The sequence below is a fragment of the Lipotes vexillifer genome, unplaced genomic scaffold (assembly GCF_000442215.2).
Source record: "Lipotes vexillifer unplaced genomic scaffold, Lipotes_vexillifer_v1.1 scaffold2019, whole genome shotgun sequence".
NCBI classification, from domain to species: Eukaryota; Metazoa; Chordata; class Mammalia; order Artiodactyla; family Lipotidae; genus Lipotes; species Lipotes vexillifer.
This window is the reverse complement of record NW_006795869.1, coordinates 51,346-66,119: the sequence shown is the minus strand read 5'-3', so window position 1 is coordinate 66,119 and position 14,774 is coordinate 51,346. Positions and strand designations below refer to the sequence as shown.

At 39.5% G+C, this 14,774-nt stretch overlaps 1 protein-coding gene across 2 annotated transcripts in view; it reads left to right on the top strand.

Moving 5' to 3' along the window:
- DIAPH1 (diaphanous related formin 1) overlaps positions 1–14,774 on the top strand; it is a 94,155-nt gene that overhangs the window by 68,090 nt on the left and 11,291 nt on the right. For both annotated transcript variants that reach the window (XM_007467936.1, XM_007467935.1), the window contains 5 exons: positions 9,083–9,181; positions 13,329–13,423; positions 13,749–13,850; positions 14,066–14,305; positions 14,438–14,567. In XM_007467936.1, coding sequence (XP_007467998.1) covers positions 9,083–9,181; positions 13,329–13,423; positions 13,749–13,850; positions 14,066–14,305; positions 14,438–14,567 — 666 coding nt within the window. The remainder of the gene's footprint in view (positions 1–9,082; positions 9,182–13,328; positions 13,424–13,748; positions 13,851–14,065; positions 14,306–14,437; positions 14,568–14,774) is intronic.

Genomic DNA, 14,774 nt, shown 5'->3' with positions numbered 1-14,774 from the left:
TTTTTTTGCGGTACGCGGGCCTCTCACTGTTGTGGCCTCTCCCGTTGCGGAGCACAGGCTCCAGACGTGCAGGCTCAGTGGCCACGGCTCACGAGCCTAGCCGCTCCGCGGCATGTGGGATCCTCCCGGACCAGGGCATGAACCCATGTCCCCTGCATCGGCAGGCGGACTCTCAACCACTGCGCCACCAGGGAAGCCCTGTAGTTTGTATCTTTTTTATTGATCTGTCTTGCAATTCAGTAACTTCTATTTTGTCTCTAGTTAAACCCATCTGTAGAGCTCTTAATTTCATTTAGTTCTAGAATGTCCATTTATTTATTTTTTTAATAAATTGTAGTTCTCTGGTAAACTTCTCCATCTTCATCTATTTTTATTTTTCTCTCAATATTCTTGAACATGTTAGCTATCATTACATTAAAGCTCTAATGTCTGGATCATGCATGAGTCTGTTCCTATTGTGTTTTCCTCTCTAGGCAGATAAGTGTGTGGGCTGATCACCTTCATGCAGTCAGGGAGTGAGCTATGCCAAGGTTTGGTTGTGGTTTTGGAAAGGCTTGATCTACCTCTGGTTCACCCTTTTCCTAGAGTGTAGGCTTTCTAGGGCTCCCAAGTGCAAGCCTGTTGTGATCACTTTTATCTCTGAGGATGTAGCCTTTTGGGTTCCCAGCTAAAGAGGAGAGAGTCTCATATGAGATTCCTCACATTAGGCAGAAACTGGATCTTGATCCCTGTGTACCCTTGCTGCACAAAGCCCTCAAACTGATATTGGAACAATGCTCCAGTGTTTTGCTCACTGTTTCTCTGGAGCAATTCATCATCTTCTCAGCTCTTCTGTGCTTCAAGGTGATTTTTTAAAATACCATACCAGCATTTTTGGATGTTTTTCCATGGGAGACTTGACCCCCAATACTGGAAATGGAAATTTTTATTTCTTTTCATATATTTTATGATGATTTTCACACTGAAAAACAAAAATTTTATGTACTCAAATCAGTCTGTCTTTTCCTTTATACCATCTATTTTGTGTTATTCTTAGGAAAGTTTTCATTTATTCAAAATAATACTGTATTTTAACATTTAGCTGTTTAATGTATCTGGAATTTATTTTTGTGAATAGTGTAAAGTTAGGATCTAACTATTTTCCTTGAACATGGAGAGCCAATTGTTCCAACACTATTGATTAGATCAGGAGTCAGAAAACTATGACCAACCCAATTTTGTTAATAAAGTTTTATTGGAACGTGGCCATGCCCATTTGATTACATATTGGCTCTGACTTCTTTAATATTACACCAGCAGAGTTGAGTAGTTCCAACAGAAACTGTGTGGCCCACAGAATCGTATATTTACTTTCTGGTATTTTAAGAAAGTTTACCAACTCCTGTGTTAGACTATACTTTTTTAAATTAATCTGAGTTTTTACTTTAGCATATAAATGTGTTTCGTATCTATTTCTAGAACCTCTTCTATTTATTATTTATTATTAAGAACTTCATTTGTTCTTCTTTCATTATCACTCTTAGAGTTGCTATAGCTTTATACTAATATATTTTATTGGCCTTGAAGATACAGTGTGTTTAGTCAGGTTTATTGAGGCATAATTTGCATACAGTAAGATTTACCCTTTTTATGTGTACATGTCTGTGAATTTTGACAAATGTATACAGCCATGTAAAGATCGAGAACATTTTCATCACTCTTAAAGTTTCCTCCTCCCCATTTGTCCATCGCCTCTCCTTACCACTAGGCCCTGGCAGGGGCTGATATGTTTTCTTGTCCCTACAGTTTTTGTCTTTTTCGGAATGTCATATAAATGGAATCATACACTGAGGAGTCTTTGAAGTCTGGATTCTTTCACCAAGCATCATGTGTTTGAGATCTGTCCATGTTGTTTGCATGCGTGGTCATTCCTTTCTATTGCTGAGTAGTATTTCTTTGTGTCCATTCACTGGTTGATGGACATTTGGGTTGAATCCAGTTTTGGGCATTTATGAATAAAGCCAATAGAAACATTTGCATACAAGATATTGTCTGGACATACATGTTTTTCTTTTTCTTGGACAGATACCTAGGAATGGGATTGTTGGGTCATATGTTACAATAAATGTGTGTTTAACTGTATAAGAAACTGCCAGACTGTTTTCACTTTACTTTCGAAAGTAGCTGTACCATTTTTTTCATTTCCACCATCAATGTATGAGAGTTGCAGGTGCTTTGCATCCTCACCAGCACTTAGTATCATCAGTTTTGTTTTTCCATTTTAGTGATTCTAGTGGGTTGGGCATTATAGTTTTAATTCCTAATTAATTTAATTCTTAGTTCATATTCCTAATGACTTAATGATGTTGAGCATCCTTCTCTGTGCTTATGTACCATCTGTGTATCTTCTCGGTGAAGTGTCCAAATGTCTTTTCCCTGTTTTAAAAAATTGGGTTGTTTGTTTTCTTATGGTTGACTCATGAGACTTTTTTTATATGTTCTGAATGCTAGTCCTTTATCAAAAATGTGTTTTGCAGGCATTTTTCTCCCAGTGTGTGGCTTGTCTTTTTATTTCTTAACAGTGTCTCTGAAGAATAAAGCTTTTAAATTTTTATAGAGTCCACTTTATCAATTTTTTCTTTTATGTTTTGTGTTATCCTCTATTGCCGTGAACAAATTACCACAAACTTAGCAGTTTAAAACAACATAGATTTATTATCTCACAGTTTGCATGGGTCTGGAATCCAAGTTAGCTAGGTCCTCTGCTCATGGTCACACCAAACTGAAGTCAAGGTTCTGGCTGGGCTGCATTGCCTTCTGGAGCTCAGTGTCCTTTGCCACGCTCATGTGGTATTTGGCTGAATCCAGTTCCTTATAACTGTAGGACACAGGTTCCTCTTTTCTGGCTGGTAATCAGCCAGTGGCTGTTCTCAGCTCCTGGAGGCTCCCCACCATTTCCTGCCACATGGCCTTCTCCACAACATGGCGGTTGCTTCTTCAAGAAAAACAAGAGAGCATCTGCTTCAGTTTCAAATCTCTCTGACTTCTCTTGTCTCTGAGCTCTAAACCCTTGTTTAAAAGGGCTCACCAGAATAAGTCAAGCCCACTCACATTCAAGGGAGAGGATTATACAGGGTATGTGCACTAGGAGGGAAACTCCTAGTTTCCTAGAACTCCAAGAAAATCCCAGGATGCCAACTTAGGATTCTTCCCACCATGTGGTTTGTACTTTTTTATTTCTGAGAGATCTTTGCCTACTCCAAAGTGGTGAAAATTTTTCTGATGTCTTTATTTTTTCTTTTCGGCTGTGCTGCACAGCTTGTGAGAGCTTAGTTCCCCGACTAGGGATTGAACCTGGGCCATGGCAGTGAAAGCACCAAGTCCTAACCACTGGATCACCAGGGAATTCCATATGATTTCTTTTAGAAGGTTAATAGTTTTAGGGTTTCTATCGAGCCCTGTGGTTCATCGTATGCATGTATGTATTTATTTATGTATTAAGATAAATTCACCCTTAATGTGTACAATTCCATGGTCTTTTGTATATCACAAAGTGGTGCAGCCACTGAGTTAATTCTAGAACATTCTCATTACACACAAAAGAAACCCTCAGTTCATTAGCAGTCCCTCTCCACTTCTTTTTCCCACAACTTGGCAACCACTGATCTACTTTCTGTCTCTGAATTTGCCTACCCTAGATGTCTCGTATCAGTGTACTCATACAATATGTACATTTTTGTGTCTGACTTTTTCACTAATCCTGATGTTTGCAAGGTTCACCCGTGTTTTAGCATGTATTAGCACTTCATTCCTTTTTATGGCCGAATACTACTCTACTGTATAGATATACCACATTTTGTCTTTCCATTTGTCAGTTGGTGGACATTGGGTTGTTTCTATGTTTTGGCTATTATGAATAATGCTGCTATGAATATTCTTTTTCTTTTTTAACTGAACTGTTTGAGATAAAGTACCAACTTCATGGCCCTTTACCCCTAAGTTCTTCTGCATGCCTTTCCCAAGTATAAGGACTTTCTTTTCCTAACTACAGTGTAATTATCATATTTAGGAAATTTATCATTGATATAATACTGTTATCTAATATACAATCCATATTCAAATTTCACTGATTTAATTAGTGATTTTAAGTATCTTAAACAGATGTTTAAAAATTACAGATTTTTTTATTAAGGTGAAATTCACTTATCATAAAATTAACCATTTAAAAGTGGATAATTTGGTGGCATTCATAAAATGAAGTAGAAAGTATTTCTTCCTTTTTTATTTTTTGGAGGAGGTTGGCATTAATTTTTCTTGAAATGTTTGGTAGAATTCTCTAGTGAAACCTTTTGGCCAGGAGATTTTCTGTTCAGGAGACTTTTAGTTATGAATTCAGTTTTTTAAATGATTTCAGTAGTACTCAAGTTATCTTTCATCTTGGTTGAGTTTCAGTAGTTTGTGGGTTTTGAGGAATTGGTCCAGTTTTTGGTAAATTGTTCAGTTTATGAGTACTAAGTTGTTTGTATTATTCCCTTGTTATCCTTTTGATGGCTGCAGGACCTAAAGTGATATTGTTTCATTCCTGATGTTGGAGAGATAGGTCTTCTCTCTTTTTATCTTTGTCAGTCTTTCTAGAGGTATATCTATTTTATTAATTTATTTTTTAAACCAGCTTTTTGTGTCGTTGATTTTTTTTTCTGTTGTTTTCATTGTTACTGATTTCTGTTCTTTTTTTTTTTTTGTGGTACGCGGGCCTCTCACTGGCGTGGCCTCTCCCGTTGCGGAGCACGCGCAGGCTCAGCGGTCATGGCCCACGGGCCCAGCCGCTCCGCGGCACGCGGGATCCTCCCAGACCAGGGCACGAACCCATGTCCCCTACATCAGCAGGCGGACTCCCAACCACTGCGCCACCAGGGAAGCCCGATTTCTGTTCTTTTATATTTCCTTCCTTCTGCTTGCTTTGGGTTTATTTTTTTTCTTCTTTTTCTACTTTGTTGAAGTAGGAAATTAGATTACTGATTTGAGCTCTTTCTTCTTTTCTAACATAAACTTAGCACTGTCAGTTTCCCTCTCAGCATTGCTTCAGCTATGCCCCATATATTTTGATATGTTGTACTTTCATTTTCATTCATTTCTAATGTATTTTTTAAATTTATTGTGAGATTTCCTCTTTGACCCACAAATTATTTAGAAGTGGTTCTTTAGTTTCCAAGTGTTTGGATGTTTTCCTGTTATCTTTCTGTTATTGATACATAGTTTGATTCCATTATGGTCAGAGAACACGCTCTATGATTTTAATCCTTTAAATTTGTTGAGGTTTATTTTATGGCCCAGGTGGATATTTTTCTTGGTGGATATTCAGTGAGCACTTTTAAAAAATTTATTCTGCTGTTGTTGGATGAAGTGTTCTATATATGTGTATATCAATTAGACCCTGTTGATTGATTTTACTGTTCACTTCTATATCCTTGTTGATTTTTTTGTATAGAGTTCCACCCATTACTGAGATAGGGTATTAATGCCTTGAAGTATTATTGTGGCTTGTCTATGCTGGTTTCCTCATTTCATCTCTATCAGTTTTTGTTTCTTATATTTAAGGCTCTGTTGTTTGGTGCATACACATTTAGAATTGTTATGTCTTCCTGGTGGATTGATCCTTTAATCATCATGTAATGTCCCTCTTTGTCTCCAGCTATTTTCTTTGCTCTGAAGTCTACTCACTGGATAGAATATAGCCACTCTGCTTCTTTTTTTTAATTAATGTTTGCACGGTATATCTATTTTCAGTGTATATCTGTTTACATTCAGCCTTTGTGTTTGAAGAAAGTTTCTTACAGACAGCATATTGTTGGGTCTTTTGTTAATCCACTCTGCCGTATTTTGTGTAGGTCTCAGCCTACTAATGCTGTTGCCTGGGAATGCCTGGGGGCACTCACCTGGGCCAGTGTTGTGGCTGGACCAGCCCTTGTGGTTCTTATTAGGATTGCAAGATGCACCTCAGCAACAAGCATCAGAGAACAAGCAAGGTTTTATTGCTCACAGGTCCTGACATGACATGTCTCAGGCCACACATTGAGGTCATGGGAAGAGAGATGGGTAGGGGGCTCTAGGTCATCCCTGGGCTTCTTCCTTTATTGGGGTTGAGGGTGAGGTGCCTAGGGTTTCATGGGTTCACTCTTTATTGGTGAATTTAAAACACGAGAGCAGGAATTAAAGTGCACAAAAGGAAAAGCAGGGTCACTCTAATGATCTGTTATGTAGGTCACCCACGGCTTTCTAAAAGGGGAACTTCATGGATGGTGGCCTGGTTCTTTATATAGTTGTGTAGCTGGCAATATGTTTATTCAAGATGGATGTCTTTGAAGTAGATGCCTCAGCAATCAAAAGCTTATTATCAGGTACTTATATTACAATTTAAAAAAAAAAAGCTGTCAGGTACTTACACTACAGCCAATCTCAGTTAATTGGTATATTTAGACCGTTTATATTAAAGGTAACTACTGATATTTTAGGGCTTAAGTCTGCCACTGTGTTATTTGTTTTCTGTATGCTTCCTCTTTTTTTCTTACTTTTCTGTGTTTTTTTTGAATATTTTTTATTCCATTTTAATTTATTTATAATGCCTGGGTATATCACTTTATACAGTTTGCTTAGGTGTTGCTCTAGGTATTACATTATACACACATAACTTTTCCCAGTCTAACGATATCAGTGTTTTACCAGTCCACATGAAGTGTAGAAACTGCATTTCCATTTAGGTCCCTTTACCTTCCCCAATTTTTCAATATAATAGTATTTCCTCCACATGGGGCTACTCCATTTTGGTGAAACTGGAAGCCCATATGCTTGTCTTTTATCTGTCACCTTTACTGAATTATTCATTAGTAGTTCTTCATTACTTCTAGTAGTTGTCTTGAATTCTACATATAGTTATATCTTCCACAGAAATGACATTTTCATCCCTTTCTTTCTTGTATTTATACTTTTCATTTATTTTTATCTTATTGCCAGGCAAAAAGTTGAATCTGTTTTTTCTATTTTTCAACATCAGCAGTGACTGTATCTTTTCACTTTATCTGTATAAAATGAGAGCTTTACTTGTACTTTGCCCCTCTGCTTCTAAGGTTTTGTGATACAGTCTGGATGTTTTAAGTCTAAATTTTTATCTGACTACCCATGGTTTTCATTTTTTTATATGATCTGTCTTTAGGGCCTCTCTGACTTCAGCTCCAGCTCTCCCCCTCATTCCATCTACTCCACCAATAATGACCTTTTTGCTTTTCCTTTAGCACATCGGGGCCTGCTTCTGTCTCAGGCCTTTGCATTTGTTGTTCTCTCTGCCTGAATTGCTTTGCTTTCTCACCTTCTAAAAGGTCTTTACTGTCGTGTCACATTCTCACTAAGACCTTCCCTTTAGTCATCCCACTAAAGTTATAATCCGTCCCCTCATCAAATCCCCCAGTTCTCTTCCTTACTTGGTTTTCTTTTCATAGCACTTATGACCATCTAATATACTATTTTATCTATTAGCTGGCTTATTGTCTATTTCTCTTTATTAGAATATAAGTTCCATGAAGGCAGGAGTTTTTCTCTATTTTTCTATTTTGTTTTATTCCTGGTACCCAGAACAGAGCCTGGCACACGCAGGTACTCAATAAGTCTTTATTTAAATAACTGATCTTCACCTATTTAGCATTTTCCTTCTTCAAGTTAGAACTCTCAGGCCATAGGATGTGTTTTTTTATTAATAGTTCTTTGTACCTTTTGCCATATAACTTTCTTTTTTGTTCGCTTTCTTATTTATTTATACCAGGTAATACTTTTCATATGGTTTAAAATTCAACCAGTATAACAGGGTTTGTGTTGAATAGTATTCCTCCCTCTTCCATAGTCAGGCACCCCATTCCTCTCCTCAAAAGCAACTAGCTTTGTCACTTTCTTGATACTTCTTAAAGAGATAGTCCCATAAGGCTTTCTGAAAAGTTGACAAAATATTTTACAGTTGTCTGTCCAGAACAGTTCCTGTTTCTCTTTCTATCTGCTGCTGAATCCTTCTCAATAGGCAGTGTAAATCATTTTTGAGGGAATGTTACTGTCATGCTAGGTGCTGAGGGAGTGATATAGTGAAGAATTATTTTGCCCATGCTCTTGAAGTTCAAAATCCAAATGGGGTGGGAAGGTATCCACACTTACAAAGTAACACAGGGTTTAGAAAGATCAAGATGATATATATGAAATGTCATGAACACTGAATTATTAATTGTTGAATGAAATCTAAGTAACAGATACCACGAAAATTAGTTCATCAAAGCAGAGAGTGACTACATTTATCAGAGAAGAATACATTGGTTTTGGATAATCCAAGAAGAGTGTAGAAGGAAAGGAGTATATTATACCTTCTGTGTGTGTACCACAGTCCTTATCTTGTAGAGGAGAGATTATATGTGATTATGACAAAGTCAGTGAGAGGACTTGCTGTAAAAAAGTATCACATTCAGTGGGGATTCAGAGAGAGATCATAACCATTTGGGGATCAAGAAAATGTTTATAGGGAATTCATGATCAAGACAGAGCTTGAAAGATAAGTAATAATAAGCACAAAAGGATAACACAGTGGAAGACTCTAGTACAGGGGTTGGCAAACTATAGCCCTTAGGCTGACCACCTGTTTTTGTGAGTAAAGTTTCATTGGAACATAGTCATGCTCATTGGTTTATGTATTGTCTGTGACAGCTTTCACACTGTAGTGGCAGAGTTGAGCAGTTGAGACAGACCACATAGTCTGCAAAGCCTAAAATATTTACTATTTGGTCCTTTACAGAAAGAAAATTTGCTGTTCCCTACAAGTAGATAGGCTATGGGTGGGAAAGTATTATTGCTAACTATTAAAGAAATGAAAATGATATATTTATTATAGCTGGAGGGGGAAGTCAGTAATAGAAGGGTGGGTGGCTAAAGAGGAGCTTATCCTTGAAGGAATTTAATAGGAAGACCATTACTAATAGAGAGGAAGTGAAGCGTATCTCTAGGCTGGGACAGTAGTTCACTTAGACATAGATGTGGTTTGTCCTTAATCATACTTTTCTGATCTTTCCCTTGCTAGCCAAGAAGGATCAGGAAGGTGGAGAAGAAAAGAAATCTGTGCAAAAGAAAAAAGTGAAAGAGTTAAAGGTGTTGGATTCAAAGACAGCCCAGAATCTCTGTGAGTAACTCTGTGATCTCAGCAATTTGAAATATGGAGGAGTTTTTCTAAGAGCTTAATTCTGGTAGATCCAGGGTCCCTTGATATGAAACTTCCATTTGTTAGTTCCTGGCATTGCATAGTAAATACCTGATATCTAATCCCTTCAATAGCACTGCAAGATTGTTAGCATCTAGTTTTACAGCAAGAAAATAAAGGCTAATAGGACTTTTAGGAATTTGCCTAGTCACATAGCAGGTAAGAGGCAGGTCTGGGAGTTGAACCTCATATTTTCTTATTTCAAAGTCATTACTATTTCCATTGCATCCACAGAAAATCTAACACAAATGTTCTAGCCACTGCACATTTCCTTCTTATTTTCTTTTAAGTATTTCCTTTAAAGGTGGGCACTGGCTTGACTTCCATCAAATCTAAAGTAACTTTGTGGTTTAAAATAAATAATGTAAATCCTGTACTTCTCAGAGGAGGATCAATAACTTCAAAGAGTTCTGTTCTGAACTTGCTACCTATACTCATAACTCTGGTGGCAAATTTCAGATCAGAAACTCCTTTGCAGAGTTGATATAGGTACTATTTAATGATCAGAATGAATGTTCATTTTTTTGTTCATTTCAACTGTTGATATCCCTACTTTATGTTGCATAATGAAGATTTGAATATTTGTTCAACAAATATTTGAAGGTCTGCCAGGTTTCAGGCTCTATTAGGCACATACGAGGTGTGTGTTCCAGAGATGAAAGGGTATGTATTCCATAAAGCCCACTCATGATCCAGTGACATGGCTGTTGTCCCCATTTTACCAAGTGAGAAAACTAAAGTCAAGATGTTATGACTTGGCCAAGATCACACAGGTAATGAGGACACATACCCACAAGTAAAGTCAGTGATATAATGAGAACAGTAAGCCTTTACAATTCTTGACTATATAATCTTAGATCATTGGCAACAGATATTACTAAATAGTGTCTGTAGGTAAGTCCTTTTATGGAAATTAAAGTGATGTGAGATAGTTCCTCTTCTCAAGATTATCTCTAGCAACATTAAAATGAGCAATTGTTATTTTAGAAAATGATAAAAGACTGTGGGGTAGTACATTGTTATTTCCAGTCAAATGATATCAATATGGGAAACAGAGTTTAGGAAGAGAATTGAGATTAGGAGGGTCTAGGTGTTATTTAGTGATTCAGTGATTATTAAGTGCCTCTTATATGGTGAGGATGCAAAACTAAGTAAGGTAGTCCCTATCCTCATGAGCCATATGTCTGGTAGAGACAGAAAAGTAAATCATGGTTATAGCACAAGTTGGTAAGTGCTATGATGGAGGTGTGCTAGGACGCTTATGAGAGCACTGGGCAAGGGGGCATCTAAATCAAGTGGGAGGAGTATTGGAGAGAGCTCAGTCATTCTAAATGAAGTACTGCTGAAAACTATTTACAACAAACTAAATGAAGGGTGAGGGCTGGCTTGTTTCAGGCAGAGGGATCAGCATGTATGAAGGCACAGAGGCATGTGTGTAGTTCAAGAACTGCAAGTAGTTGAGTACAGCTGAGTAAAGGCCATACGTGGGGGAGTGGTGGTTGAAGAAGCTTTCAAGAAATAGACATAGAGGCTATTAGATCATAAAGAAGTCTGATAGGCTTAGGCTAAGAAGTATGTATTTTATCCTGAAAACTGTGAAAGTTATTGGAGGGATTTTAATCAGGAAAGTGAGTGATACAACCCTATGTAATTTGTGGGAGGGCTGCTTCAGCAGCGATTATGAGGCCGGACTGCTAGGGTAGGGGAAGACTCTAGGCAGAGAGATGTGTTATGTTATGGCTTTAAACTAGGTGAGAGGTGATCAAGGCCTGAAACTAAGTTGTAAGAATGAATAGGAAGGCAGAAGATACTAAGAAGATAGAATTAATGGAACTTAGTGATTGATAGAGGGGATAAAGGAGATGTTTTCTTGGGTTAAGATCACTCTATAGAGAGTGGTACCACTTATTGAAATAGGAAAATCCAGCAGGAGCAGATTCTATCTTTTGTGGGAGAAATGGTGGACATGAGTGAGAGATGGCAGAGTGGTAGGTAGGAATGATTGATTGAATTTTAGGATAGAATTTAAGGTTCCTGTGGGAATCCTCCAACAGGATGGGTGTATTAGGCATTTGGGTATAGAAATCAGGAGGAATGTCTGGCTGGAGATAAGAATTTAAGAGATAATATATGAGTCATAGTTGAAGCCAATAATTTGCTTTGAAGGTCATTAATATTTGCGGGGGCAAGTAACAAAAAGGGGAGACCTCAAAGGAGGCTGGAAAGGAACTGCAAGAAAAATAGTCTGACATAGTCTAAGAAGCGGGAGTAGTAGTCAAGTAAAATCGGGACAGGACAAGTGTCTTTTGGATCTGGCATTAGGAAAGTCAGTGACCTAGGCAAGAATAATTTTAGTATAGCGTAAGTGTTAAGAACAGAAGCTCTGGAATCCGTTTGTATTTAAATCCTGGCTCCAGCCCTTACTAGCAGTGTGACCTTGGACGGGTAGCTTAACTTCTTTAAGTATGTTTCCTTTTCTGTCAAATGTGGTTAGTAATACAAACTTATACATTATTATAAATAGGGTTAAATGAGATCATATATGTAGATTGTGTTTAAGATACTAGGTCTTACATGGAGTATACACGCAACAAATGATTGTCATCTTTTCACTGACTTTGTGGGGACAGAAGAATTAATGAGAATGTGGAAGCAAGAATAGACTTATATTTTTAGAATGTTATAAAGTGAAGGAAAGAAGGAAGTTGGTAATTAAGAATGTTGCATCAGGGAGGATTTTTTTTTTTAAGATAGGAAAAACTTGAACGTGTATATCGTTGTCCCTCGGTATCTGTGGGGGATAGGTTCCAGAACCCCCCTCGTATACCGAAATCCATGGGTGCTCAAGTCCTTTCTATAAAATGGTGTAGTATAGTTGGCCCTCTGTATCCACAGATGTGGAAGGCCCACTGTATATGCTGAAGGAAAAGGTCCTTAGGGCTACCTGTTCTATTGAAACACGAGAAAAGGATGAGTATATGGATATAGTTCTGCTAAGCTTACCTAAAGAAGTGTCGGCACAAGTTTTCTTCTAGATGATTCCAAAATAGCCCTTACTCGAGCCTTTTCTAGTCTGGTTCCAACTGAGGGCCCCCAGTGCTCAGTTTATAAGTGGCATGAGAGAAAGCTTAGCAAGTAATTTGACCGATGGCTTCAATTTTTCTCAGTAAAAAGCAGCAAGGCCTTTTTAGAACAAATGGGGAAGTGGCAGGACATTTGGGAGAACAGGGATATTTTATATGGAGGAGCTGCCAGGAGAGCCAGGAGAGCGTGGAGTAGGGACACACAGAAGGATTCCCCACCATCACCGGTGCCACTTCAGATTCGTAGAATCTGATCTGCAGTGTTCATCAGCCCAGGTATAAGAGGAGAGATATGAGATGGCTGGGTTAACTAAGGACTGGAAGGAGAAGGAAACAAGAGAATAAGAATAGTAGTAATAATAGAGTGGGAGTGAAAGGGTAGACTACAGGGTCTAGGTTAAACAGAGAAAGCAAAGTAGAACTGAGACATTCAGAGAAAATGGAATGGTCATCTCTCTCGTGGGAGAGAGAGAGCGTGCAGCAAGAGAGCACTCTGATGAGACTGAACAGTCAATTTAGGGATTAGTGAGTGAGAGAGCTGAAAGGATGGGAAGTGTTTGTTGGGGAATGGGATGTGGCAATTTAAGAATCAGCATTTCAAGGCAGTGGCAGCTTTGAGGATGGAGTCAAGGGAGTGAGGAACTAAAATAGAACAGGGTGAACATTTTTGATGTATATATAGAGATCAAAGACTTCCTGTGTGAGCAAAGACAAGGTGTTTGTAGAATGTGGTGCTTGGAACTGTGGCTGGCGTGTGACATAAATGTGAGGGATTCGTGGGAGGGAAAGCTGGGAGGTGGGAACCTTAAACACTGGGCTCAGGAACTTGGATCTTAACTATACAGGCAGTGGGGAGCTGGTGGAGGTTTCAGATCATGACTTTAAGAGAGCACTCCCAGGAAAGTTATCCAGCGTAGGTTTGTAGGGTGGGCTGGAGGGGGGAAGAGACTGAGAAGAACATGTCTTTATATCTCATTTCCTGGCAGCAATCTTTTTGGGTTCCTTCCGCATGCCCTATCAAGAGATTAAGAATGTCATCCTGGAGGTGAATGAGGCTGTTCTGACTGAGTCTATGATCCAGGTAAGGAGCAAGGTCATTCTGGAGCTGGCTCTTTGCATTGCTATACACTAGCTCTGTCTCCTCTCTGCCTAGACGATGAGGACTCTGTAAGCATCGTTGACTTAAAGAATGCTGGCTTTATATAAGCTTCCATCTCTCTGGTGATCAGGTTATTTCTGGTATATTTTTCAAAAGTCCTGCCATCTCACTAGCTGCCTCCCCCACCGCCCCCTACCCCAGCCCATGTCTCCTTCTTAGTGGTCCTTGGGCAGAGCGAGGGACTGACAGGAGGCTCAAGTTGTCAGCTCATCCCCCTCAAACTTAGACAGTCCCTTCTGTCTTGCAGAATCTCATTAAGCAGATGCCAGAGCCAGAGCAGTTAAAAATGCTTTCCGAACTGAAGGACGAATATGATGATCTGGCTGAGTCAGAGCAGTTCGGCGTGGTGGTGAGTGAGGCCTGTGGCGCAGACTCTTCTCTGACCCCCTCTTCCCCGAGAGCATCCGGGGCACTTGCTCCTGACCTCTTGTCTATTCTGAACCCATGTTGCTCTCTTTCTCCTCCCTACTCTGGAACTCAGATTCTGCCATAGGAGGCTTAAGCCTGTATCTTCTTCTTTCCTCTCTCTCTGTTGGCTATAACGGAACTGCTTGTCTCTCCCAGATGGGCGCTGTGCCCCGCCTGCGGCCTCGCCTCAATGCTATCCTCTTCAAGCTGCAGTTCAGTGAGCAAGTGGAGAATATCAAGCCAGAGATTGTTTCTGTCACTGCCGCATGTGAGGAGTTGCGAAAGAGCGAGAGCTTCTCTAGCCTCCTGGAGATGACGTTGCTTGTTGGAAACTATATGAATGCTGGTTCCAGGAATGCTGGTGCTTTTGGCTTCAATATCAGCTTCCTCTGTAAGGTGAGCCAGGGGGTTAGAGCAGGACGATGGAAGGGAAGGCTGTGGCCTCTAGGAGCCCAGTGTGGCAAACTGCTGTCGGCCTGAGGTGATCGTGGGCGTGTCAGGACTCACCATTTCTCCTCTTCCCCCAAGCTTCGAGACACCAAGTCCACAGATCAGAAGATGACGTTGTTGCACTTCTTGGCTGAGTCGTGTGAGAATAACTATCCCGAGGTCCTCAAGTTTCCAGATGAGCTTGCCCACGTGGAGAAAGCCAGCCGAGGTGAGGCAGATTGGGGTGAAGCTAGAAGGTGGTTCCAAGCCCCAGAAATCTCTGCACGGGGTAGAGAAAGAAGACTCAGTCTAGATTTTAGATCATTTTCAGTTCAGACAATTTTAAGGAACAGGAGAGAGCACAGGCATGATGTCTAAGCCACAGGGAGGAGTATCGGGCAGAAGAGAGGTCTCCATGTACAGAAGTGGGAAGCAC